A 26,759-nucleotide genomic window follows, 5' to 3' on the forward strand; every position below is an offset into this window, starting at 1 on the left:
CCCAGAAAGCCTGTTTGGCTTTCTCCTACTTTTTAAATCTACTACCGATGGATTGTATAACCCCCTTATATCCTCCTCTTTGGTTCTGGTATAAAATAAGTGGTAAAACTGCCATTTTTGGAACATTTTCTCAATCCATTAATATTTTGTTTCCTGGCAAATGTCAGTTCGGCTCAAATAAACTCATAAGAATTCTTAAAATTAAGAAGCCCATCTTAATAATGGCAACCTCTATAGTCATATACATGGCCTACAGAGGGGAACATCCAATTTTCAAAGGTGTATGTCTTCTCCTCACTAACGTATTTCTTGTTCTTTAGTGAAGGAAGTGTCTTCTAGGCCTTTGCATGGCACCTCTGGGCAATGTGTACAAAGGTTACATTTGATGAGTATAACATTTCCCTGAGCCTTTGGATTCCCTGTTCCACATTATATCAGGAAGCTCTGGCATCTCAGTCTTGCAAACTCTATGCCACTACTGAGTCCAAGTTTTCTTCAACCAACCAAGTAAGCTAGAGACTACAGGTAAAGCTTAATAAAAATAATTAACTACACCTGGGAATTAGAGTAATGAGGGATTCACCAATAAGAAGAGAACCCTAGAGAATACAGAAATAGCAGCTATAAGGAGCTAAGCTTAAAGTAACCTTTGGGCCGGGAGATGGAGTTCCCAAGGAAGAGCTCCCCCAGGCCCTCCGAGGGCCTTATGGGCCCTTATGGGCCCTTATTGGAAAGGGAATAGCCGGTTTTCACTGAATGGCAGAGAAGTCACTGTGGTGTCACACCTGCATAACTTGTTGAAAGTCTGCCCTCTGAAACTTGCTTTAAAGGTTGTGACCAGTATGCCTAGAAAGCTACACATGGAGTAGTGCCCACTACAAAAACCACTAGGTTTGGGGACATAGGAGAAATAGGGCTCAGGGCCCTCTGCTGGCTTCTGAGCTCTAGAGGGCTTGGCGCGAGAGAAAGTCAGGAATGCTGCAAGAGCTTTTCTACCAACACGGAACCCAGGTGGAACCCCTCACCCGTTTTTCCTGTAGTGTCTCTTCAGTGCCCTCTATTGACAAAGCTTCAGCCCTTGATGGCAAAGGAAAACTTAACTTTAAAAGGCCCAGATGCATTTTCAGAGCACAGTCAAAAGAGGGTGAATTTGGAGTTGAGATGCTTACAACTGGAACAAGCATCACTTTTCAGTTTCCCTCATGGATTTTGTAGCCATATGTCTACATCTGCCTGAAAGGTCTTCGGCAGGCTCTTTTCCTTCAGGTTTCACCAGGAAGCCATCAAAAGCAATGGAATTAAAGATGCGTCTGAACAGAATTCGAAACCCCCTTTTTTTCTTTTACTATAGCTCTTCCTGGAGTTCCCGTCCAAGGCGCGCCAGGACCGGGTCCTCAAGGACAGGAAACCTGAACAGCAAAAGGAGAGTGAGGAGAAATCTCAGCCCAAGCTCAACAGGGGAAGGTGGCTCCGGAAGTCCTCTGAGGGCTTCAACTCTAGCAAGTCTTCCTCCGGAACGACAAAAGCCGCCTGAGGTCTCCCCACCGCCTGGGCTCTCGGAGGCAGACGCCGGGCGGGCCCGGCGAGCGGCTCGCTGTGATTGGACGCCGTGGGCCCCGCCTCCACATCCCGGCGCGTCGGGAAGGGGCGGGGCCATCTGCCAGCTCTGCTCTGGGGCTGCGGGCGCCTATTGACCCAGCGGCCGTCGCGCCGCCACGGTCTCCTCCTGCTAGTAGCAGGCGGTTAAGAGCGTCGCGTGGCGCTGGAGAACCAGCGCTTCTTTTTGCAGCTGCCGCCGCCATCTCCACGTTTGCGGGGTGGGAAGGAAGGAGGGGACCTGCGGTTGCAGCTGGAGCGGGCTCCTCTCCGGGGACGGTCCTATCCTAGCTTTCCTTTTTCTCCTCCTCCGCGCGCCGCTGCCGACTGCCCCCTTCGCCCTACCAGCGCAGCCCGGGTTTCAGAACTGAGAGGGAGGGGCGGCGGGGGGCAGGATCGGCAGGAGGGTGGGCGCGCGTTCCGTGATAACTCCTGCCAGATCCTTGCGTCCCCGCGCCCAGGGTGCTTCCCGGCCCGACGCCCCGGCTGCGGCGGCAGCAGGAAGGGGCTCAGTTAGGGGAGGCGGGGGCGGCGCCGCGGGGCGGGACCTGTCGTCTGGGCGCTAAGTTGGGGCCGGGCTTCTCCCAAACCGATTCTTTCCCGGTCGACATCAAGGACCCAGCTCCGCGCCGGCGGCCCTGGAGCCTCTGAACTCGCACCTTCTGGGTGAAGGGGACACCCCTGCCCTTGTCGAGAAAACTTTTCCTGCGGATTCTGTTGGGACAGCGGTGGCAGGAAGTCCGAGCAGCGACCTCTCCTCCGCCTGCCCCGCTTGCCCAGCCTAGTGCCGGAGCTGAGCTCGAGATCAAGTTTTCCGGGCCCTTTACAGGCTGAAGGCGGGTCCCGCTAGGGGAGGGACGCCTGGCCCTAGGGAGGGCGGTGAGCCTGGGTGAAGGCCGAGGGCTTTGGTGGCGCCGGATACAAGGTGCGGAGCGCGATTCGGACCTGCACCGGCAGCTGAAAGCGCGGAGAGCGCAAGCTCGTAACTGGGGAGCCTCCGGCACCGCTTCGAAGAGTCCGCAGTTCTCTGGGTGAAGACGTTTTGGCCCCGAGTCTATCGAGGAAAAATGAAGTTAAGCCGCCAGTTCACCGTGTTCGGCAGCGCGATTTTCTGTGTAGTGATCTTCTCGCTCTACCTGATGCTGGACCGGGGTCACTTAGACTACCCCAAGAGCCCGCGGCGCGAGGGCTCCTTCCCCCAGGTAAGTACGGAGGAGTAGGCGTGGGGGTGTAGTTACCCGCCGCTCCTCTCCCTCTGCCTCCCGCGGAGGCTCCGCGCAAGGGCAGGGCGAGCCCGAACCGGAGGAGGACCAGAGCCTCCTTCCAGCCCGGGTTTGCAGCATTGGGGTGGCTGTGACCGCGATCCCGGAGCCTCCTCCTCCTCCTCCTCCTCCTCCTGGGTGCGCCGAGTTAACTAAGTGCGGAGCGGAGTGCCGAGGTGGGATCGCTTTCAGGAGAAGTGGCCAGGTTCCTGTACTCTCACCGGGCTTGTTAGGGTGCCCTTGGGCACCTGCTGGCCAGGGAACGCGCGCGCCGTGAGGTGCTCCCTAGCAAGCGCAGCGCATCTTACGGCTTTTGCGTAGACCCTCGGCCCACGCAGGGTTAAGCTGCACAGACCCCCTGCGCATATCCAGTTGCGGAAATGGGTCAGACAAACCCCATCTGGGCAATGTTTTGACCCCATTCTTGAGAAATAAACAAAAGTTTATTTCGTGTTGTAGTCCTCTTAGATGTGAATCTGTAGGCTTTTAATCGTTATTCTTCAGCTGTAATACATCGGGGTTTGGAGCCTAGCGGGGAAGCGCGTGTTATACTCAAGCCGGAAGCTGTGGGGCGCTCAGCCCTGTGCCGGGTGGTCGAATTGTCAAACGAGTTCGGAAAACGACCCGTCTACAGGCTTTTATTTAAAGTTGCTAAAAATAAGCAAACGGAAACAGTTGGTTTTATTTGGAAGGATACCGCGCCGCGTATATTTTCGTTGCCAGTTATTTGCCAATCATCAGTATACTTGGGAAATCTTAGTAAAACTGGGTATTGTGTAGTATCCTCTGTAATGAATGAACCTGAGAAACTCAAACCCCTGACAGACTGATCTGACTACTTGATTAAGGGATAGAGAAACGTAGAACGCGAACAAATTGACGTTTTAATGTGTGTGTATGTGTGTGCGCACCAATTTAAATGGCCATGTAGTAGTAACCTTGTCATTTGTTTTTACGATATGCTAGGGCAAAGTCTTGAATTTATTTAAAATTAAACTACTTACTTTACCTGAGTTATTATAGAAGTAGAAAAAAAGATCCCTGTGTCGATACTACCATCGTTTTAGAACACTGAGTATTTTGCAGGTGACAGGTATTGAAAACCTTGTTATAAACATATATATCAAGAATTTTAAAACCTTCCACTTCTCCTAAGTAGTCCGATAGGGAAAATATTGTGGGATAAGCACCGTGGGATATCTTTAAACCTTGGGTTTAGTGTTTTTCCAGTGCTTGTTGATAAGATTAACGTTTTTAAAAAGGGTAAACTCTGTGAAGCAAGAGCAAAAAGGAGGAATTCTGAGCCTTGTTTCATAATTTTGGGGCTAATCTTACTGTGAGTCACCTCTCCCGGCTCCTACTCCCAGTAACCTTATTTTCAGAATTTTTTTTTGTTACAGAAAGAATAAAAAACTGATACATTTTATTTAAAGTGTTATCTTGAATAAAGTCCTTTGGATTTAGTTTGACGATCACTTGGAAATGACTTATGCAAACATCTGGGGCTGGGGTTCTCTGGCAACCTTGACATTTTACTGTTTCTAAAGAAGTGAATGACTCATTCAGTTACTGGGACATCTTAGGCAAAGTTAATTCCATATTTTAATATCCAGCCCTAGTCCTTGTCAAGGGGCAGAATTTCTGCTTAAAGTGAAAGTATTTTTGACAATGGCTGATGGAAGAGAAGGCCCTGTGTTTTGTTTTGCTTGCAAGAGGAGAGAGTTTGGTAGGTGGAGATTTTTACATTTAAAGGCTGTCTTTCTCGGGTTTTTATTACTGGATTTTCAGTGCAGGAAGAAGGCACTCTTTGCTGCATTAGTTTTGGAGAACTACTAAATCCTGAAGCAGGTGGACAGAATAAACCTGATGTAAGCCTAACTTATGTGTCTGACATCAGCCTATGTGCCTTCCATGATTAACTCAATTTGCACAATCACCACCCAACAGTTAAGGAAACTCAGGCACAGAGAGATGGACTTGCCCAAAGTCACACAGTTGCAGTTGAGATTTGAACATGTGGCCTTTGGAGTCTAGGCGCTCAGCAACTAGATCTGCTGCCTCTTAGTAATTCTTTGCTTACTGTTAGGCCTCAGCCTGCTTGTGAAAAGATCTGATGGGGAAGTTTGAACGTGTTGCTCTGTGGCTCCTTGGCTTATGACTTTTTTTTGTAAATAAAACTTTTATTATGAAGCCCTAATGAATATGCTCATTTTTCTGAAACATTAAATGCTTGATATTTATAACTCTCTTAGAATGTTTTCTAGCTCTTGTCAGAGCTAAACATCATAATGAAAACCATTAATGTAGCACAGCATCCAGCATTTGAGTTGATTTTTAGTTTTTTCATTACTTCTGTCATGTAAACCTTCATTTGATGAGAAAACTAAACATAATGCAGCGAAGTTGCAGTGTATTACTATATTCTGTCATGTATAATGCACACTTTCTTGCCCCAGCTTTTGAGGTAAAGGTAAGGATGCACATTATACATGGGTAGTACTATTCCATATCTACATAAATGTTTTTAATTCTTTTATTTATGCTTATGTGTTAAAATTCTAGAAAGCAATAATGATATCTATGTGCAAAATAATACCCTGGAATATGATGATCAGTTTTGTTTCTAAATATAAATAAATAAATAAATGGAAACTTTTTTTCTTGAAAGTTTGGGCCAAAGACTTGGGTGCACATTATACATGGCAAAACACGGTATATTTATTTGTCATGGTTGGATACCAAATTATTAGAGGCAAGGTAGTCAGCCACTGTATATCATTTTTGCTGTCTAGAGGAATGATTTATTCAGAAAGGGATTGATATCTTCTGACTTGTCTGTTTTAGTTTCTTTAAACAGTTAATGTGAAACCTACAGGAAGGTATATGATCCATCTTGTGAGCAAGATATATTTTAAAACCATCCTAAAATGAGAGTAATCTGTTTGCTCTCAAACAGAAGAGTAAAGCCAGAAAGTAATTCTGGCTTTCACTCTTTCTTCCTCTTACAACTCTGTTTTCCATTGGTTGGCCAGACTGTGGGGCAGAAGTGGGCTTAAATCAGGGTGCTTTGGGTTTCTCCCAAGCCGGAGCAGCTGCCTGCCTCTGAGACAGTCTTGGGAAGGCTTTCTTCTGTGCTTCTGGGAGGAATTCCTTTGAGGCCTGAAGCAACAGGTGGCCTTGTCTGTTTTAGCTTATGTGTATATTTTAGGGTTAATAAAGCTCAGCTAGAAAAATTAATGAAAATTCCACTCTGAATGAAAGTCTGGCCAGGGCCTAATGCCCCAAAGATGCTTTGAGGTAATGTAAGAATTCCAGCATAGAAAGGAGAGAAATATTGTTAAAGTCTTCCCGAAATGCTTTATCATTTCTTACAAGCAGGCTTCACAAGTTGCTTATTATCAACAGTCTGTATATTGTAATATAATGTCTTATGTTTGGATCTGGAAAATTAAATTAATTAGCTGATATTGTATAACAAATTATCAGTCTTTAAATAAGTAGTATAGCATGCAACCAGAGAGCTTGATATTAACTCTTGGGACTGATGGAAAAAATGAAAGTGAAGTTCAGACTTTATCTTTGTACCCAGATAGTATTTATCAAGTGAGAATGCCTTTACATAAATATTCAATTAAAAGACATTGGAAAGTAGGGACTTTTATGCCATTTGGTTTTTAAGTTATATTGTAAAAATATAATAAACATAAAATATGATCAAACACTTTATATGTTAATATTTTTATAGCATATAAAGATTTAACATTTATGTTAATGTTAATTAACATTTATGTTAATATTTAACATTTTATATGTTAATAAGCACATAAATATTTATTAAACATCATCTATATTGGGTGATGTTTAACAAATCTAGACAATGTTTAATAAAAGTTGACCTTGATCCCTCAATTGTTTTATCTTGCCTTCAGGAATCTGTGATTCTTTACTGATCCATACGAAAATATGATCTTGCTGGCTTCTTCACACTCCAGTGTACTCTATTTATAAACTATAGCACTACTTTCTGGGGTTTGTGCAGGTGTGTATATAGGAGCTTATTTCATTTCTTGGGGTATAATGTTTAGATCTGTGACTTTGGGAAGGTGTGGAACTTTGACATTGGTGGCAATCAGGCATTTAGGAGGAATGCCGGAACTGCAAGCCTCTCTCTGGAGAGGCTGGTCTCCTCCACCCCTTTCTGAGTCCAGCAATCCTGCAGGACTCCTCCTACCCAGCATGCTTCACTGAAACTCAGGCTTACTTCCTGTATACCACTGTGACAGTCATGACAGCACCTGGTCCCAAGGCTTCAGTGTATTATTTTTTAAGTTGATTTGAATGTGTTATGCCCAGATCAGCACTGCTGTCAGGGCCTAAACAAGTAGGTTTGTTTGGGAGAAGTTGCAATCCTGCTTATCTTCAGGGGATTTTTTCTATTGCTCATTCAGTAGCATTTGGGGGGATGTCTGAGCTGTGGGCAAAGAAGCATTGACTGAAATTTCCAATTTTATTTGTTGTCTTCACTTTGAGTCAGCTGTTACTCTTTGTGATAGCCGTTACAACTTTGGCCTTTTTTTTGACAGACTGGCATAGAAGGAGTAGTTTAGTAGCTGCTTCCGATCCCCTGCTTAATATTAGGTTGTTTTTTTTTTTTAGTCCAACGGTCTATTTTTCCTTGTTGTTCCCTCACTTCCATAGAGATATTTAAGAAAATGGGAGACTATTCAACAGCTGGGATATGATCTGTTTGTTGGATCATAAAGTCATTGTGTTTTGGTGATCAAGTGCCTAGTAGCATTGGCTTTTAGGAGTGGAGGAGAAACTTGAAAAGTGGAATTTACTTCTTTTCATAGTTGTCATTAGTAAGTTGATCAGGAGAGTAAGTAGACCATTTTAGCTAAAAGTTTTTTTTCTTTCAGATACAGATTTCAAGCCAAGCACTAATTTTAAAGTTGAAATCATGCTTAGGATAAGGTGTGAAGGTTGATTGCACTGAAGTGGAGTTTAGACCTAGTGTTTGACTATTGCTAAATTTGTCTTATGGTAGGAGGAAATAAATCATTCGGTTCAAACGAACTCAGTCTCTTGAGGTCATAATGTAGCTTTTCTGTGAGATGGTATATTAATGTTATTTGTACTTTTATACAGACAAGCACATAATAGTTGTCCAGTGAATATTTTACCTTAAATTTTTAACTCTGACATACTGTCTCCTAAAGGAAAGATCAACCTTGAACCATTTTAGCTTAAAACTGTACAAACTCAACCTTTGGCTGCCTTACAAACATCATTGCTATTGACATTTTGGTGTTGGAAGCTATCCTTTGCATTGTAGCAGCACCCCTCAGAATATGCCAGAAACACCTTTTTTCTTCCTTTCCCCCAGTCGTAGCAACCAAAAATGTCTCCAGACATTGCTAAATGTCCTCTAGGGGGAAAATGAGTCCTGTTGAAAACTAGTTTGGCTACAGTCTAGCCAAAGGCCTATTCTTTAGTAAATACTGTCACTGCTCTTTGTTAGCATTTTGTGTTTTAGGAAGCAGTGATCAAAAGGATTAATTGTAATATTCAAAAAGATATGTAGCACTTTTGGATGATTCCTTTCTCTGGATTCCTAAAATTCACTTACATTTTTGGGATTCTAAATTGCAATGTTACAGAAAATATGAAGGTAGATTATGTTCATATGCAAGTTAAAGAAAGAAAATGGATTATTATCATTTATTTTATAATAAAATGGATATACTTATTCTGAAACAAGCATTCTGGTCAGGGGATAGTAGGTAGATCATCTTTTACTTTCTGCAAGCTATATTAGAGGTTGGCAGTAGTCCAGATTTATTTCCTTTGCCTTTTAGCACAGGAGATAAGAGGTATTGATTAGTAACAAGGTAGTACGAAAGTCATATGCAAAAACAATTGGAGACATCTAAAAATTTCTTAGGCAGGTTATTTCCTTTCTTCAATTTATCATTGTTTTATTTTTGTTAATTCTAATGATTCAGGTTGCTGCATATTCTGTATCCTTTCTTGGGATGAGAAAAAGCAAGAAGAGAAACTAGAAAATAAAGTGGTTGGAGACTTCCCTCCTGTTCATTTTGTTCTAAATGGCTTTTTTTTTTTTTTTAAGAAAGAGGGATGGAGGTAGAGGTAGTAAAAGAATGAAGGTTTTGGCAAATATTTTCCTTCCCTCTTGTTTCCAAGACTTCTGGTCTTAAACTCTGCCTAAGTCAGCTGCCAAATCTAGCCTGCCACCTGTTTTTTTAGGGCCACAAGATAAGAAAGGTTATTGTGTTTTTAAATGGTTAAATATTTCATGACATAGCCACAACTCATTTCTCTATGAATTGTGCAATAAAAGCAGATGGCCCACAAAAGCTAAAATATTTTTAAAATGGCCCTTTACAGAAAAAAAAGTTCTCCAGTTACTGGTTTAAACTATATTTCTCTTGTTACTAACATTAAAGGTATATATAGTGTTGTTAGACCTGTTGAAGCAGAGGTGGATTAATAAAAACAAACAATTCTTATAAACTGGTCATTACATAAGCATTAGTCAAATTTATTTTGTGTTTTGAGAGTGTGGTTTAAAACTAGTGCTATCTATGTGTTTCATAGATTTCCAGGTATTCTTGGAGAACTTTTAGGCTAGAGCATGGACATGTTTGATGTGTTTAATTTGTTTTATTTGTATCACCTGAAGGTTGCTCACTGGGTTGCTCAACTGCTTTGGGATACAGAGGGGTGATTCAGAATCTCATGATTGAAAACCATGACTTTATAATATTTCGGTTTCGTATAATTCACAGATGGGCTGAATTCTGAGCCTAATCTGACTGCTTGGGTTAGTTAGTAAGCAGTAAGGGGAAAGCCAGGGTCTGGGTATTTTCCTCATAATCCCTGCACTAGAACTTGGCGTCCCCTCTGGAACCCTGAGGGCTGCTCAGCTTGGAGGCAGAGAACTACAAGGATGTCTGAACCAGCACTGGACCGCCATCCTGCTTACCAAAGAGTAATTAATTTCTGCTAATTTTGATACTTTTTCACACTTCTTAAAGGTTATGTGCGACTTTCTTCATTGCTTGTTGGACAGGCCACCATCCCTTTTCTGTTCTCAGAGATTTTACTGTTGCCATTCAGTTGCCACAGAGTTCAGCTGAACAACATGGGTGTGATTTTTCTCATTGTGTGGTGTCACAGTTTATAAGTGTATTTTTTCCATTGTTAAATGTGTGTGTTTGTGCATCTTTTACATGTAAATCGGTTTGCCACTGGCTTCCTTTGCAGTAAGGCACCTTTAGAAGTTCAGGGAAATTAAATGCTTTTTCCAAGGACAGAGCAGGCCCCAAAGACACCTGATTCTACCAGTGAGCCTCATTGCTCTCAGTCAGGAGTCTGGAGGGCCAGGTTATTTGCCAGTGATTTTTTTTTCTTTCAGACATGTTTCCTCCAGCCTTGCTTGTCTCTAGTTTTGTGATGGGAAGTTCTTCTTCTTCAGGGTGAGGCTGTGCTTTTGTCCTGAAGGTGTCCTTTGCAGCAGTTCCCTTCTGTTTCTTCCTACCATAGGTGTAGAGGAATGTGGAATTTATAGGTCTTTGCTTTGTGGTAGCACTTTTTTTAAAACCTGTGGAGCATTAGAGGATGGAAGCCTGAGAGTATGAATCATTCTCAGAATTATTTTCTACCCCCAAAAGTCCCAAATTTGCATTTTTAGAACCCAGTGAGGTAGTCATTCTTAGTTCTAATATGAAAACATTAGACAAAGGATTTTAGAGTAGGGAGGGTTCTTCCAAGTCAGATAATTTAGTCTTTGATTTTTCCGGTAGAGACAGGAAGACATATAAACTGGACTTCAGAAATTTGCCGCAGGTCTCATAACTGGTCATAGCAAACCTAAGTCATTGTGATTCACTGACCCTTCTTTTTTATTATACCCAGCATGTATTTGAGAAATTCCTGCATGTTTGACACTATGAGATTATGATAGTCATACTAGATATATTACTTGCCTTGAAAGGGCTTCTTGGTTATTTGAGAAGACACAACTGCCATTTATGAAACCATAAGAGACAGTTAAGTGTCACCTAATGGTTCACTAAAAGAATTGAAGAAGTTAGAACAGTGACTGGCATATAGTAAATGCCAGTTATTATCATTGAACCAAGATTTATGGACAGAGGTTTACCTGTTATGTACCAGGCACTGTTGTAGGTTTTAGTGATACAGCAGCTAAAAATAAAATAAGACTGTGATCTTAATTCATATTCTCGGTATATAAGGGAAAAGGCTCTAAAGGGAATTTAGAAACAGAACAAAGTTCTGTTAATGGCCCAGGTCAAGTTGACCAAAGGACATGGGAAAGCAGCTAGGCTTTCCTGACTGAGTAGGACTTTGTAGGGAGAAAAGAATATTTCTTGTGTGAATACAATGCCTCTGAAGGCTTGGAGTCATGAAGGAGCCTGGCTGGCATCATGAGAAGTGAGGAGATTAACTTAGAATTTTTGGTGGTGGATGGGACTGGAAAGCATTATGCTGAGTGAAATAAGCCAGGCGGTGAAAGACAAATACCATATGATCTCACCTTTAACAGGAACCTAAAAAACAAAACAAACAAGCAAAATATAACCAAAGACACTGAAATAGAGAACAGGCTGACAGTGACCAGAGGGGAGGGAATTTTAGGGGGAAAGGGGAAGTATTTACAGGAACTAGTATAAAGGACACATGGATGAAACTAAAGGGGGTGGAAATGGGAGGGAGGTGGAGAGCATTGGGAGAGGGTGGGCTGGGATGGGAGTAAAAGACAGAAAACTGTACTTGAACAACAATGAAAATAAATAAATTTTAAAAAGAGTGGTTGGGAAAATGGGGTAGGTAGTTTGGGATAAGATTGAATTGCCCTGAGAGCCAGTCCAAGGAATTATGAGTTAGATAGAAGTGAACCATTGGAAGTTACTGAGTATACCAGAAAGCTGCTTGAGAAAAGCAGTGCTGGAAAATTAATTTTGTAGAAAATTTTAGACCTGGAAGAGAGGGAAGAGAATGTTCAGTCTAGATTATTCTGGTAGCAGTGTGTAGGAAGACTCAGAAGTAGGAAGGAGCCGAGTATCTGAGATTATAGAGACATAAGGCAGTAAATCTCTCTACCAGAACTGAATTGGCTAGAGTCAAGAGGAAGAGGAAAAATGTGGACACATTCTATAAAAAAGCATCAGGGCTTTCTAGCAGATCTCATAAAGGGTAATAAATGATGGTTGGTCTGAGTCAAAAAATTTCTCCCACCTTTTTCCTTTGGGGTGTTTGGAGACTTCCGGTACTATTTGCAGAAGGGGTTAGTTTGAAAAATGAGCTGGTTTGGAAGACAAGCTCAGATTCATTTATGATGAAGTGGATGTTAGTGAAAATAGCCAAGTGGGCTGGAGTGCCAGAGTGAGAGATCAATCAGGGAAGGGAGATGTTGATCTGGTAGTCATCTGTATAGTTGGGGGTGAATGCGTTCAGTTGGGACTGTGCTTTGTGAGAAGAGAACAGAAAGCGAAGTATACTTCTCATACCCAAAAGCTAGGCTTCTTATATTAAGATTACTGTGTAGCAGATGTTAATAAAATTAAGCAGCTTGTATTCAGATTGTTAGAAGCCAGCTCATTGATCAGCATTCCTAAGAAAAGGTGAGGTTATCATAAGATTTCAAAGAAGCATTTCAGTAAGAAACTAAAAATGACCCTTTTCATCTTCAACCCAAATTATGGGGCTAAATTATTTTTATCTAGGTTGGAAGAACAAAATATAGATTACTGTGTGTGTGTGTGTGTGTGTGTGTGAGAGAGAGAGAGAGAGAGAGAGCACGAGAGCACCCAGGGAGTACAGGGGAGCCTGCTGGGCTGGAGAAGGCTAGATATTTATCCTAAGATCAAAAGGTAATACCCCACATAGGGGCCTTATAACTCAGGTTTTTTTTTTTTCTTCTGAAGATCAGACAGATTTCTGAGAATACCTTCTAACTGCTTATGGTAAATAAAAGCTCCTCCTCTTTGATTGGTTGCTGATCCCCCACAAACTGAAGAACTGTTTTTGTGCCAAGGCTACGGCTTGCAAATCGTAGGGCCAAATGAGGACAACACTGGAGATGCAAGATATTTCTTGTGACTTTTAGGGAGAATATCTAACCAATAATTGTTTAAAATGAGGAAAAATAAGGAAAAAAAGATTTGAGAAGAATCTAAGAAATTTATATCCTTAACTCTTCTTTGATGCTGATGGTGTGACATTTACAAGTTTGCTATTATTATAATTTTATATATTACTTTGTGCCTTGCTATTGCATTTATTGCTTCTGTGGTATTTACTAAGTCCCACCTTACCCTTGGAGATCAATTGCATCAGATGGATTTTTATAAGGAAAGTCAGTAGGGAAGGATTTGTAAAACTATAGAGGCTTTAGGACTTGTAAAGAATAGTTAGGAGGTTCAAAATTTATAATCATTCAGATGGGCTTGCCTAAATATCTTTCTCCTGTCAGTAAGAGGTAGAAGGAGCTTATTGAGGGAATGATTATTATACAGTAAATAAGCCTGAAGTCAGGCTGTTTTCAGGGTAGATAACTCTTGTATACAAAGACAGGAGTATGACAAAAAACCTAAGACATTACCAACCTAGATCTGCAGTCATTGGCCAGGTGACATGTGACAGCATGATTGTGGTCCCTTGGGAATTGTTGCAGCCTAAAAATGCATCCCATGAACTTTCATGAGTGGTCTCGGGTGGAATGTATTGTTGACATTATTATCTCAGAACAAAAATACAGTAAAAATACATTTACAAGAAAAATCTGTGTGATTTGAAAACTTTTTTTTGCAAAAAAGTTACAACGAAAAATAATGTGTTGAATTGAAGAAAAATATTCTATTAGTTAACACTTAATTTGCTTAGTACCACTTAATGCAGTTTTTAAATGTATTTGAAAGTAATAAAACTGCATTATATGAAACTATTTAATAATACAAACATTTTGCCCTATTTACAAGCTTTCTAATAATAGTTTTTAAGAAGATAACTGTTTTGCAGCATCACACTTTATATAGCAGCTTGGTGCCTAAAATGTTGCCTCAATAGGAGGTGATTTCTGTGCAGCTGTATTGGGCTAGTGCAGGAGGGGGTCATATGGTTCTAATCTAAATGTACATCTGGAAACTTACAGGGCGGAAATGGAGCTGTGTCCTGGAGCAGAAAAAGTGCTAGCAACTGGAATCATGAGCATGTTTTGGGAAGTGGTCAGAGGGCTGGGGATTACAAAGGTGGGGCAGACCTGAGTGGCCTGTTGTTATTCCAGATTAGGGTTAGGATCCTCTATAGTGATTCTGGCAGCTGCAGAGTGGTTTTACTCAGGTGCAGCCAGGAGTCCTTCGGGTACCTAACTGCAGCAAGGGATGGTGAGCTTGAGGTCCCAGCTCTTCACTTCAGTCACGTGGCACTCTTGTCATATACCTGCATCTAGTAGCCTTTGTTACTGTCACGTGTAGGCAGGTGTGAGATTATGAATAATGATTTGCTAAGGCAAAGAGTGCATTACTCTTGTGTTTTAACAAGGTATGATAGAATTAAGCATTCTTTATGCTCACATGGTGAGGGCATTTATTTCTTTGAATGAACAAATGGTACCACAAAGATAATATCTTGGAATCAATTCAGGCATGATAAGCTCTGGGTCTGGAACATACCATTAAAAGGTCATTTGTAACTGCTGTTTGTGGCTTTTGGATAGAGAAGTAGAGTTAGATACCTGACTGTGGCCACAGCCCCAGTTCACACTCTTTTTGTCCTCAACACTATATATCTTAAGGGGTAGAGTGGACACTTGAGGGGCTACCTGTCATTCTGATCACTTGAAAGGTTACTTGTCATTTTGTCAAACCAAAATGCTTTCCTGTTAAAGTTCCTGAGATCTGACCAAATAGCAGGATTTTCCGCTATATAGTTGAAAAGCATCTGACTGACTTGGAACTACCACACTAACAGTGTCACCCCTGCTGGAAATACAGATTCTCTTTTACCAAATTACAGTCCCTATATTTAGCTTTAATGCAGCGGTTCTTAACTGCAGATGTGTGAGAATCACCTGGTGAGCCTTTTACAATTATAAAAAGCGGCTCTGTGCACTCTCTCTCTAGGTAATCCCATTCGTTCCCACTGCTTTAAATTCATATTTATACTGGCCCTTCAAATTTATATATTCTCCCAACTTGCATGTCTACCTGATACCACTACTGAGCCATCGAATAACTCCAGAACAGAACCTTTATCCCTCACTCTGCTCCTACCCCAGCATTTTCTATTTTTCTAAAATGCCACCTATTATCCTCCAGTTGCCTCAGGAAAAAAAGAAGCCATTTTTCTTTTTTTCTTGCCCTTTTCTTTCCTAGTTCATCTGTCCTGTCAAGTAGTTTCACATTCCTCCACCTCCACTGCCATGGTCCAAGCCACCATGAAGTTTACCTGGCCAGCTGCAGTGCACTCTCAGTCCACTGGTCCCACCGTAGCTCCAGAGTAGCTTTAAAACACTTTTTATTTGTTTAGTTCCCAAACCGTCCAAAATGGAGGTTGGTGCTTCTTTCTATGAAAAATGTTTTTAACCATAAAGTTTTTTCCTGCCTCCTTTATTTTCTAGCCTTGTTAGAGCAAAATATGCCCCTGGGAAAAGAGCTGATAAAGTCACATGGCCTCACCCTCCATTGCTCCAGTGCATGGGCTCTCGGTTCCTTAGGCTCCCAGCTCTCCACTCTGATGGGACCTTGGGCAGCTTCCTTCAGCAGGGACTGAAGGCATAAGGTTACCTTCTAAGCTTTATTTATGTTGCATCAACACTTTGCCAGGTCTATCAATTTTCTGTTGCTGTCGTAACAAATTACAGTGAACTTAGTGGCTTAAAATAAGAAAATGTATTCTCTTATAATTTTGGAGGTCAAGTCTGAAATGGGTCATACTGGACTACAGTCAAGACCCTGGCAGGGCTGACTTCCTTTGTAGGCTTTAAGGGAGAATCTATTTTTTCTTGCCTTTTCTATTGGGTTGGTCAAAAAAGTTCATTTAGTATTTTCTGTACAATGGCCTGGTAGTACTTAGTTGTCTTTAACTTCATTCAAAACAGTTTTGCTACATTGTGTCATGACAGCTGTCATCAGCATGCATTTAAAAAAAAGTACTTATCAAAATTGGTGAACTTTTGTGCAGCTATTTTAATATTGAAGAGGGAAGAAAACAGGCAACATTTTTGGCATATTATGCTTTATTATTTTAGGAAAGGTAAAAGTGCAGCTGAAATGCAAAAAAAAAAAAGATTTGTCCAGTGTATGGAGAAGGTGCTATGACTGATCGAATATGTCAAAAGTGGTTTGTGAAGTTTCTTGGTACTATTGACATTTTGGCCAAATAATTCTTTGCTATGGGTCTGTCTTATGCATTGGAAGATGTTTAGCAGCACTCCTGGCCTCTACCCACTAGAAGCCAATAGCAAGAGATAGCGACATACTCAAAATATCCAAGTCAATAAAGTTTTTGGTGAAAATGAAAAATAAGTTTTATTTTACAGAAAAACCTAAGTGGACTTTTTGGCCAAACCAATAGCTTCCAGAAGCTGCCTGCATTCCTTGGCTTAAGGACCCTTTTCAGAACGTCATCACTGTGTTTCGAAACACATCGCCTCTTGTGTTTCGTGTCTCTTCTGGTCTGACTCTCCTCCTTCATCCTTATAAGGACCTAGGGAGATTACATTGGACCTAACAGAATATTCTGGGACAATCTCTCCATTTCTCAAATCCTTAAATAAATCTCATCAACAAAGTCTCTGTTGCCATGAAGAGATTCTCCATAGTTTTCAGAGATTAAGACTTGGGCATCATTGTGGGGGGCGGGCATTATTCTGCCTATCACAGTAGCAGTTTGTACGACCATATTTTGCTGTGTATTATGCATACATTTTTGCCCAAATTTTTGAGGGAAAAATAAAGATGCACATAATACATGGGTAGTATCTGAAATACCTTGTATCTGTTCCTGTTTTTTATAATTATTTGTTACATAAAATTTCTTGTACCATAATGTGTTCACAAATAAATACTAAAATTTCTTTATAATACAAAAAACAAATATCTAAATATAAACAAATAAAACATTGAATTAAAAAATTAAAATGAAAGGTTTTTTTCCTGAAAGTTTAGGCCAAAAACGTGGGTGCGCATTATATACGGGAACATTTTATACACAGCAAAATACATTAATGTTACCAGGTTTTGTATCTGGGGATTACACCAACCCTGTACTGAAAGTAGTATTTTTTTATCTGCTGTTGAGAATCTACTTATGTGGAGGGGGTCAGCTTAAGTTATATGAGGATTTTGCACTGGGTAATGCTCTTCACCTCCAAGTTGTTCAGAGGTCAACTGTACCAATTAATTCGACTCATAGCCACCCAGTAGGTTAGGCATAATTAAATTATAGAGGAGGAAACTCAGACACAGAGAAGTTTTATAACTTGGCCAAGATTTTGTCATAGTAGTAGAGTTATAGTTCATATTTCTTCTTGGCTTATTTTTTATCTTATTTTATTTTCCAGCTTTAGTGAGATATAATTGACATATACAGTGTGTAAGTTTAAGACACAATGTGTTGATTTGATACACTTATATGTTACAAAAAGATGACCACTGTAGGGTTAGCTAACACCTCCATCATGTCACAAATTTACCATTTTATGTGGTAAAAACATTTAAGATTTACTCTCTCAGCAACTTTCAGGTATAAAACACAGTATTATTAACTATAATCATCATATCATACATTACATCCCCAGAACTTATTTTAATATAACTGGAAGTTCATACCATTTGATCATCTCCTCATTTCTCCCTCCTCTCAGTCCCCAGTCCCCTCTGCCATTCTACTCTATTTCTGTGAGTTACTCTTTTTAAGATTCCATGTACAAGTGATATCATATAATTTGTGTCATACAACTTGTGTGATATCATACAATTTATTTTTTTTTCTGTCCAACTAATTGCATTTATCATAATGCCCTCAATGTCTATCTGTGTTGTCACAAGTGGAGGATTTTCTTTCTCTTTTTAAAAAGTGGCTGAATAGTATTTTATTGTATGTAGAGATAGACATATGCATGCTTTCTTCCAGTTTTATGGTTTCAAGTCTTACACTGAAGTCTTCATTCCATTTATTTATATGGTATAAGAAGGTGATCTAGTTTCACTTTTTTGAATATGTCTGTCTAATTTTCCCAACACCATCTATTGACTAGATTGTCTTCTCTTCCCCATTGTGTGTTGTTGCCCCTTTTAGCAAATATTAATTGGCCATATATTTAGGCGGGGGTTTATTTCTGGGTTCTCTATTTTGTTTCATTGATCTATGTGTCTGTTTTTATGTCAGTACCATGATGTTTTGATTATTACAACTTTGTAGTATAATTTTCAGGTAGCAGGATAAAAACGGCTATGGCTATTCAAGGTCTTATGTGATCCATATAAATTTTCATATTATTTGTTTTAGTTTTGTGAAAAATGCCATTTGACTTGTGTTGTATATATAGGTAATTTTGGATGGTATTAACATTTTAACAGTGTTAATTCTTCCTATCCATGAGCACAATATATGCTTTCATTTATTTGTGTCCTCTTCAGTTTCTTTCTAAAATGTCTTACAATTGTCCGAGTACAGGTTTTTTACCTCCTTGGTTAAATTTATTCCTAGGTATATTATTTTATTGATTCAATTATAAATGGGATTGTTTTCTTAGTTTCTCTTGTCATTATTGGTATATACAAATGCAGCTAATTTCCAGATATTTATTTTGTATTCTACTGCTTTACTGAATTGATTGATCACTTCTAGTAGTTTTTTGGTAAAAATTTTAGAGTTCTCAATATATTGATATATAGTATATCATCTGCAACTAATGAGAGTTTTACCTCTTCCTTTGCAATTTGGATGCTTTTTATTTCTTCTTCTTTTCCAGTTGCTACAAGTAGGACTCCCAGTACTATGTTAATAAGATTGGTGAAATTGGACATCCCTGTGCTGTTGCTTATCTTAAAGGAAGCAATTTTAGATTTTCCCAGTTGAGTATGATGTTAGCTGAGGCTATATATGGCCTTTATTACATTGAGGTGTATTTCTTCTATTCCCACTTTACTGAGAGTTCTTATAAATGGGTGCTGGATTTCATCAAATGCCTCCTGTATATGTTGGTATGATCACTGGTTTTATCCTTTACTTTGTTTATGTGCTGTTAATTTGCAGATATTGAATCTTCCTTATATCCAGGAATAAATACCACTTGATCATGGTGTATGATCTTTTTAAATGTATTGCTGGATTCAGTTTGCTAATATGTGTTGTGAATTTTTACATATGTTCATCAGGGATATTGGCCTGTACTTTTCTTTCCTTGTAGTGTCTTTATTTGCTTTTGGAATTAGGATAATGCTGGCCTTGTAAAATGAGCTTACGAGTCTTTGCTACTTGAATTTTTTGGAATAGTTTGAGAAGAATAGGTGTTAGCTCTTTTCTTTTCTTTGAGAGAGAGAGGAAGGGGGGATGGAGAGAAACATGCATTTGTTGTTCCACTTACTTATGCATTCATTGGTTGATTCTTGTATGTGCACTGACTAGGGACCGAACCCACAACTTTGGCATATAGGGACAATGCTCTAACTAACTGACCTACCCAGCCAAGGCCTCAGTGTTAGTTCTTCTTTGTTGTTTGGTGAAATTCACCTGTGAAGCCAACTGATCCAGGACTTTCTCTTGTTGGGAGTTTTTTTGATTACTGCTTTGATTTCATTGGTTGTAATTGATCTGTTCCGATTTTTCTGTTTCTTCTTGATTCAGTTTTGGAAGATTGTATATGTCTAGGAATTTATCTATTTTTTCCAGATTGTTTAGTTTGTTGGCATATAAGGTTTGTAGTATATTCATATAATCCTTTTTATTTCTGTGGTTTTAGTGGTTACTTCTCTTTCATTTCTGATTTTATTTATTTGGATCTTCTATTTTTCTTGATGAATCTGGTGGTTAAAGGTTTATCAATCTTTCATAGTTTTTTCAAAGAACCAGCTCTTGGTTCCATTGATTTTTTTATAGTGTTTCCTTAGATTATATTATATTTCATTTATTTCTGCTGTGATGTTTATAATTATTTCTATTCCCTTTGGGTTTTTTCTAGTTCTTTAGGTGTAGGGTTAGATTGTTTAATGAGGGGTTTTTTTTTGTTGTTCATTTGTTTTTTGAGGCAGGCCTGTATGGCTATGAATTTCCCTCTTAAGATTGCTTTTCCATAGTTTTTGTGGTGTTGTGTTTTCATTTTCATTTGTCTCAAGGTATCTTTTGATTTATTCCTCAATCTTATTGTTAATGTCCTCGTTGTTTAGTAACATGTTTTTTGCCTACAGTGTGTTGGAGTGTTTTTCAAGGTTTTTTTCTTGCAATGATTTCTGGTTTCATACCATTGTAATTGGAGATGCTTGATATGATTTGTCTTCTTAAATTAAAACCTGTGTATTATCCTAACATGTTTTATCCTGAAAAATGTTTTATGTGCACTTGAAAAGAATGTATATTCTGCCACTTTTGGGTGAAATGTTTTTAAAATATCAATTAAATCCATCTGGCCTTATATGTCATTTAAGGCTGCTGTTTCCTTGTTGATTTTCTGTCTGCGAGGTTTATACATTAATGTTAATGAAGAGTTGATCTCTTCCTTTAAGTCCATCAAAATTTGCATCAAATATTTAGGTGCTCCTGTGTTAAGTCCATATATTCTTTTTTTGGATTAATCCCTTTATCATATATAATGTCCTTTTTGTCCTCTTATTATAGCCTTTGTTTTAAAGTTTACTTTGTCTGATACAGGTATTAACTGCCTCAGCTTTTTATCCCTTTCCATTTGCATGAGATATCTTTTTTCCATCCCTTTACTTCTATTGTGTGTGAGTCTCAGTCTGAGGTGGGTCTCTTGTGAAGAGCATATACATGAATCTTATTCTTGTGTATACAGCTACCCTATGTCTTTTGATTGGAGCATTTAATCAGTTTACATTTAAAGTGATATTGATAGGTATGCATTTATACCATTTTATTATTCATATTTATGTTCTTTTGTTTTTTTCTTCTTATATAAGTCATTTTAATATTCTTGTAATAGTAGTTTGTTGGTGATGAATTCCTTTATTTTTTTTCTTGTCTGTAAAGCTCTTTGTTTTTCCTTCAATTTTCAATGATAGCCTTGCTGGGTAGAGTAGTTTTGGTTGTAGGTTCTTGTTTTTAACTCTTTGAAAATTTTACATCAGTCCCTCTGGCCTACAAAGTTTCTGTTGAGAAATGATATCTTATAGGAACTCCTTTGTAGGTAACTAATCGTCTTTCTTTTACTCCTTTTAAATTTTTCTGTCTATAATGTTTGGCTTTTTAAATATGATGTGTCTTAGCGTGGAACTCTTTGGATTCATCTTTTTGGGGGATTTCTGTACTTCCTGGATTTCTGTTTCTCTGGCATCCACTGGTTTTGCCTGAAATTACTCGAGAATTTGTCAGTAAAGATTGAGTGTGGGCCTAGGTTGGACACTGCCAGCATTCCCTGAGCCAAGTGCAAAGTTGACAAGGCAGTGCCTTAGGGTGTCAGCAGGGAGGGGCTAATGCATTTTTCCAGGTCAGTGCCAAGTGGAGGGGAGTGCTTGACCCAGGAAAGATGGTATTTGTGTGCTCTGTAGGAGAGGGACTGCATAGGGACATTGGTAGCTGTCCCTCCAGCCTACTCCCTGAAGCCACACAATTCAGTCTCTCTCAATATGACTCTGGTTTCCCTCGAGTCACTCTCCCTCCACCAGAGACCAGAATGAGCATCTGAGGAAGATTTTTTGAGCTGGTTCTTTAAGAGGGCACTCAGTTCCAGTAGTCTCTTATTTCATCCAGCTGATGGAATCTCTGCTGATTTTCTCAGCCAGATACTATATGTGCTTCTCTGTCCAGCACTGGTGCTCTGGGCTTGGGAGTTTGGTGTAGGGTTGAATTTTTTCCTTATGTGGGGGGACCTCTGCAGTTGGGATGTCCCTCCGGATTCTTAGACACCAATGTGGTTGTGGGGCCAGCTATGTTCATTTCTCTGTCCTTCCTACTGGTCTCGATGTGGCTTCTTCTGTAAATTCTTAGTTATAAGACTTGTTTGTGTTCAGTTAGTGTTCAGAAAGTTATCCAGGCTGATTGTTCTATAATTTAGTTTTAATTTGGCTATGGTCCTGGGAGGAGGTGAGTGTAACTTTGACCTATCTCATCACCATCTGCGATTTCCCCACAGTCTTCTGTTTACCAAGATAATACAGGTATGGTTTGCAAATATTTTCTCTCATTCAAAAGGTTGGCTTTTCATTTTGTTGTTTTTATTCCTTCACTTTTAGTCTGTGTGTGTCCCTAAAGCTGACATGAGTCTCTTGTAGGCACTATATAGTTTTTCTTTTTAATCTAGCCATTCTCTATCTTTAGGTTGGAGAATTCAATCCACTCACACTTAATAGTAATTACTGATAGGTAAGAACTTACTAATGCCATTTTATTGATATGACTGTTTTGTAGTTCCCTTATTCGTTTCTTTCTCTCTTGCTACCCTTATGCTTGATGAGTTCCCATAATGGTATGCTTTGATCCTCTTTTTATTTTTTTGTGAATTTACTGTAGCTTTTACTTTGTGATTACATGAAGTTTACATAAAATATTTTATAGCTATAACTGCTTATTTTACAGCGATAACTTAATTTCAATTTTATACAAAACTTTACACTTTACTCCCCCTTTCTTATATTTTTTATTCACAATTTACCTTTTAAAAATATTGTGTATCCACTAACAACTTATTGTAGCTACTTTTATTTTTAATACTCTTGTACTTTTAATCTTTCCTGGTTGCACTCCACCATATTATATACAGTATTAGAGTATTCTGAATTTGACTCTATACCTTCCATTACCAATGTGTTGTATATTTTCATATGTTTACATGTTTCTAATTTGCATGTTTTCATTTCAGTTTAAGAACTTCTTTTAGCATTTCTTCTAAGGCAGGTCTTGTGATGAATTTCCTCAGCTTTCACTTGTGTGGGAAAGTCCTTTTCTCTTTTTGAAGGACAGTTTTGACAGGTAAAGTATTCCTGGTTGGCAGTTTTTTTCTTTCAGCACTTTGAATGTATCATCCTATTTATCTGATACTTGCTTGTACCCTAATGGGGGTTTCCTTACATGGTACCAGTTACTTTTTCTCTTCCTGCTTTTAAGATTCTTTCTTTCTTTAATTTTTGATAATTGTATTGTGTGTCTAGAAGGGGATTTCTTTAGTTACTTGGTTCAGTGATCTATGAACGTTACGTACTTGGGATCCCCAAATCTCTTCTGAGGTTGGGGAATTTCTCAGTTATTATTTCTTTAAATAAGCTTTCTGCCCTCTTCTTCTCTTTTTCTTCTAGAACTCTAGTAATTTGCAATTTTTTTTTGCTGGTATCTCATAGATCATGTAGACTTTCTTACTCTTTTTTATTCTTTTTCCCTTTTCTTCTCTGCTTAGGTAATTTCAGTTGATCTGTCTTCAAGTTTAATTATTCTTCTACTTGATCAAGTCTCATATTAAAAGTCTGTTTACTTAATTTTATTCATTATTTTCCATAAAATTTCTGTTATTTGTTTTTGTCTCTTTGTTGAATTTCTTATTTTCTGATAACATTACATTGTTTATATGTGTTCTCTTGTAGCTCTCTGAGTATTTTTAGAACATTTAAACAAATTATTTGTGAGGCTATTCCTGTAACTCCATTTCTTTGCAGCCAGTTACTGGAAGTTTACTATATTTCTCTGGTGGAACCACGTTTTTCTGATTCTTTGTGATCCCTGTAGCCTTTCATAGGTATTTGTGCATTTTAAGAGGCAGTCACCTGTTCTAGACTTTATGGACTGACTTCAGTAAGGGAGGCCTTTCATCTGTGGGTGAGGCATGCTGGAGCATCCTGTGACCCCAGGTCTAGTGGTACAGCATACCCAGTGCAGGATGTATGACTGTACCAATTTCAGGGGTAGCATGATGTTTTTTGACTCACTCCACAGGCCTCCCTGGCATTGACATCTGTGTGGTCCTAGGCAAGTGCTGCAGAATGTCTGCAGTAGCTGCAAGGGCTATTTGAGTCCTCAGTGGCATCTCCAGGTCCAGTAACTAGGGACTAGGACAGACAGCCATGGTGACTAGAGCAGGTGGTATGCACACATTTACCTGTGGGGGCTAGCTGCTAGGGTCTTGTGTAGTGCCAGGAGCTGGTTGCAAACTTATATGTAGTAGTGGGAGTCAAGGCAAGCAGCCTGGGCTGGGGCCAACTGTAGGTGCACTGGTAGTTGAAGGGGCATTTATTGATGTATATTACATAATTGCTCAGTCTCACTGTGGACATACAGTAATGGATACAATGATGGGGGTTAGGCGGGGGCTGTGCAGGTGTATAGCTGGAGGATCTAGGTGCAGATGTATGCAATAGTGCAGGCCAGTGTCAGAAGATAGGACCTCATCTGGGACCACAAGCAGCTGTGGGGCCCTGGCTATAGGCATGTTCTCTCATGGCTGCATAGTCTTCCTGAGCAGACACAGAAAGTGGAAATGAAAGAGTCAGGTCCATGGTAATGCTGGGATCTTAGACTGATGCAGCTACAGAGTCCTGGGCTGGCTGTTGGTGTGGTTCCCAGGCTCCAGAGGGCTGGGCAGGGCGGGAGCGTGGTGGGACATAAGTGGCTAGCATCAGTGAATGCCAATAAATGTGGGCTGAAAATTGGTGAAATCTGCAAGGCTTCTGCAGTAGCTGTGCTGACTATTGGTTTGGGTCCTTCTTCAGTGGTGAAAGCAGGGTTTGTGAACCTCTCTTGCTCTTTCTACGTGGCTGCTCTTGGAATCTATTGCTTTTCTTCCTTACTCTGAGCTATTTCTGTATGTCACATTGTGCAGTGAAGGCTGGGGTAGCTGGTTGCCTACCCCTGTCTTCTTTTGCAGCAAAGGGAGCTCTTTCTGGCTGGGGAGTTCTTTTTTGGTGATGAACACTGCTGGCTTCAGGGATAGGATAATGCTGGCAAAATGAAGCTAACTTCCTTCTTTTTTGTGTGTGATCATTCTTGGATTTTTTGTTTTGTTTTGTTTTGTTTAATCGTGCTGCTAAAGTTTGGTAAGAGATCTCCCAGAACTGTTTTTCTTTGTGGATGGCTAATTGTTTATCTTTTTTTTTAAAGATTTTATTTATTTATCTTTAGAGGGAAAGGGAAGGAGAGAGGGAAAGAAACATCAATGTATGGTTGCCTTTCGTGTGTCCCCTGCTGGGAATTGGCCTGCAGGGAACTGGCCTGCAACCCAGGAATGTGCCCTGACCGGGAATCGAACCATGACTGTCTGGTTCGCAGGCCCGTGCTCAATCCACTGAGCTACACCAGCCAGGGCTATAATTGTTTATCTTTGTGGGATGACGAAGGCTGGGGTCTCCTATGCTGCCATTTTTGTAATGTGACTCTTGGCTGAGGCCCTGAACTGAGATTTCAAGGATGTGTAATTCTGAGAAGCCTTTCATATGATTCTGATCTGGTTCCTGTTAGAGCCTATTCACCTCACCACACTTGCTACCTGATGGGCGCAATACATTCAGTGATAGACTCCAAGTCCATAAAAATTTTGATGTGATTGAGTGATAATGCTGAATCTAGCAAAATTTGACTTGAAAAGGGTAAAAATGAAAGATCGTAGAGATCTTAAGTTTCAGATACATACCCAATAAGTATTGTGGTGATGTTTTGTTTCTTTTGAATGCTGCCATTGATGGAAATATATAATATTTCCTCTATAGTTCTCTTCATTAGAAACTGGATTTGGTTGAATAAAGATCTTATATTACTACCATGGTATGAAGAATTCTAGAATTGTTAAGGTTCTTTTTCAAAACTCTATCCCCTGTATCAGTTGAAAATCATAGCCCATTAAGTCATAGTTGCTAGTGGTAGTAAATATGGGAAACCTTTTGTTGGACTGTGCAGAATTCATAATTTTTTCCCAGAAAAGGAGCCACGTATTTTACCTGACTCACAAGGTCACCTGTGGCCAAACGTGGACCAGTTTCTGTATCAGTTCCTATGCTGTTCCTGAAGATCACCCTATTATTTTGGACTTTTCTCTCATCCTTCTATTACCCACTTTTTTTATTAAAGATTTTTAAACATTTTTTTCTTAAAAATGTTTTATTATTTTCATTTTTTAAAAGATTTTATTTATTTTTTTAGAGAGAGGGGAAGGAAGGAAGAGAGGGAGAAAAACAGCAATGTGTTGTTGCCTCTTACTCATCCCCTATTGGAGACCTGGCCTGCAGCCCAGGCATGTGCCTTGACTGGGAATCAAACTGGCGACCCTTTGCTTCGCAGTCCAGTGCTCAATCCACTGAGCCACACCAACCAGAGCTAAAAATTTTTATTATTTTTGGTGCCCCCAAAATGACATTTAATACTTCCATAGAAAAATTGCCACACAGTTTTTCTTTCTTTTTTCCCCTCTGTAAATACAGAGGTGGTCAAAAGTAGGTTTTCAGTTGTTCATATGGGAAATACAGTAGTTATAAATAATAATACAAGAATAGACTCTATTTTGTGTGCTCACAACTGTAAAAATACTTTGTCCGTCCCTGTATTTTGCAATCCTGTTTTATACTAGGTATTGTGCCAGGCCTTAGGGTACAATGGTGACTATAACAACTATTGTTTCTGTTCTCAGTTCAGAGCTTCATTTAGTGATGAACATGGGGAAGCAATACATGGATAAAATAGATAAAAACGCTGTGGAAGAAA

At 39.6% G+C, this 26,759-nt stretch overlaps 1 protein-coding gene across 1 annotated transcript in view; it reads left to right on the plus strand.

Annotated features, from left to right (window-relative positions):
• Window positions 1-1,970: 1,970 nt before the first annotated feature.
• MAN2A1 (mannosidase alpha class 2A member 1) overlaps window positions 1,971-26,759 on the plus strand; it is a 168,052-nt gene continuing 143,263 nt past the window's right edge. The window contains exon 1 of the mRNA XM_037167046.2: window positions 1,971-2,798. Coding sequence (XP_037022941.2) covers window positions 2,664-2,798 — 135 coding nt within the window. The 5' untranslated portion in view covers window positions 1,971-2,663. The remainder of the gene's footprint in view (window positions 2,799-26,759) is intronic.

The sequence above is a fragment of the Artibeus jamaicensis genome, unplaced genomic scaffold (assembly GCF_021234435.1).
Source record: "Artibeus jamaicensis isolate MK-2021 breed Jamaican fruit bat unplaced genomic scaffold, CSHL_Jam_final contig_402, whole genome shotgun sequence".
Taxonomy (NCBI): Eukaryota; Metazoa; Chordata; class Mammalia; order Chiroptera; family Phyllostomidae; genus Artibeus; species Artibeus jamaicensis.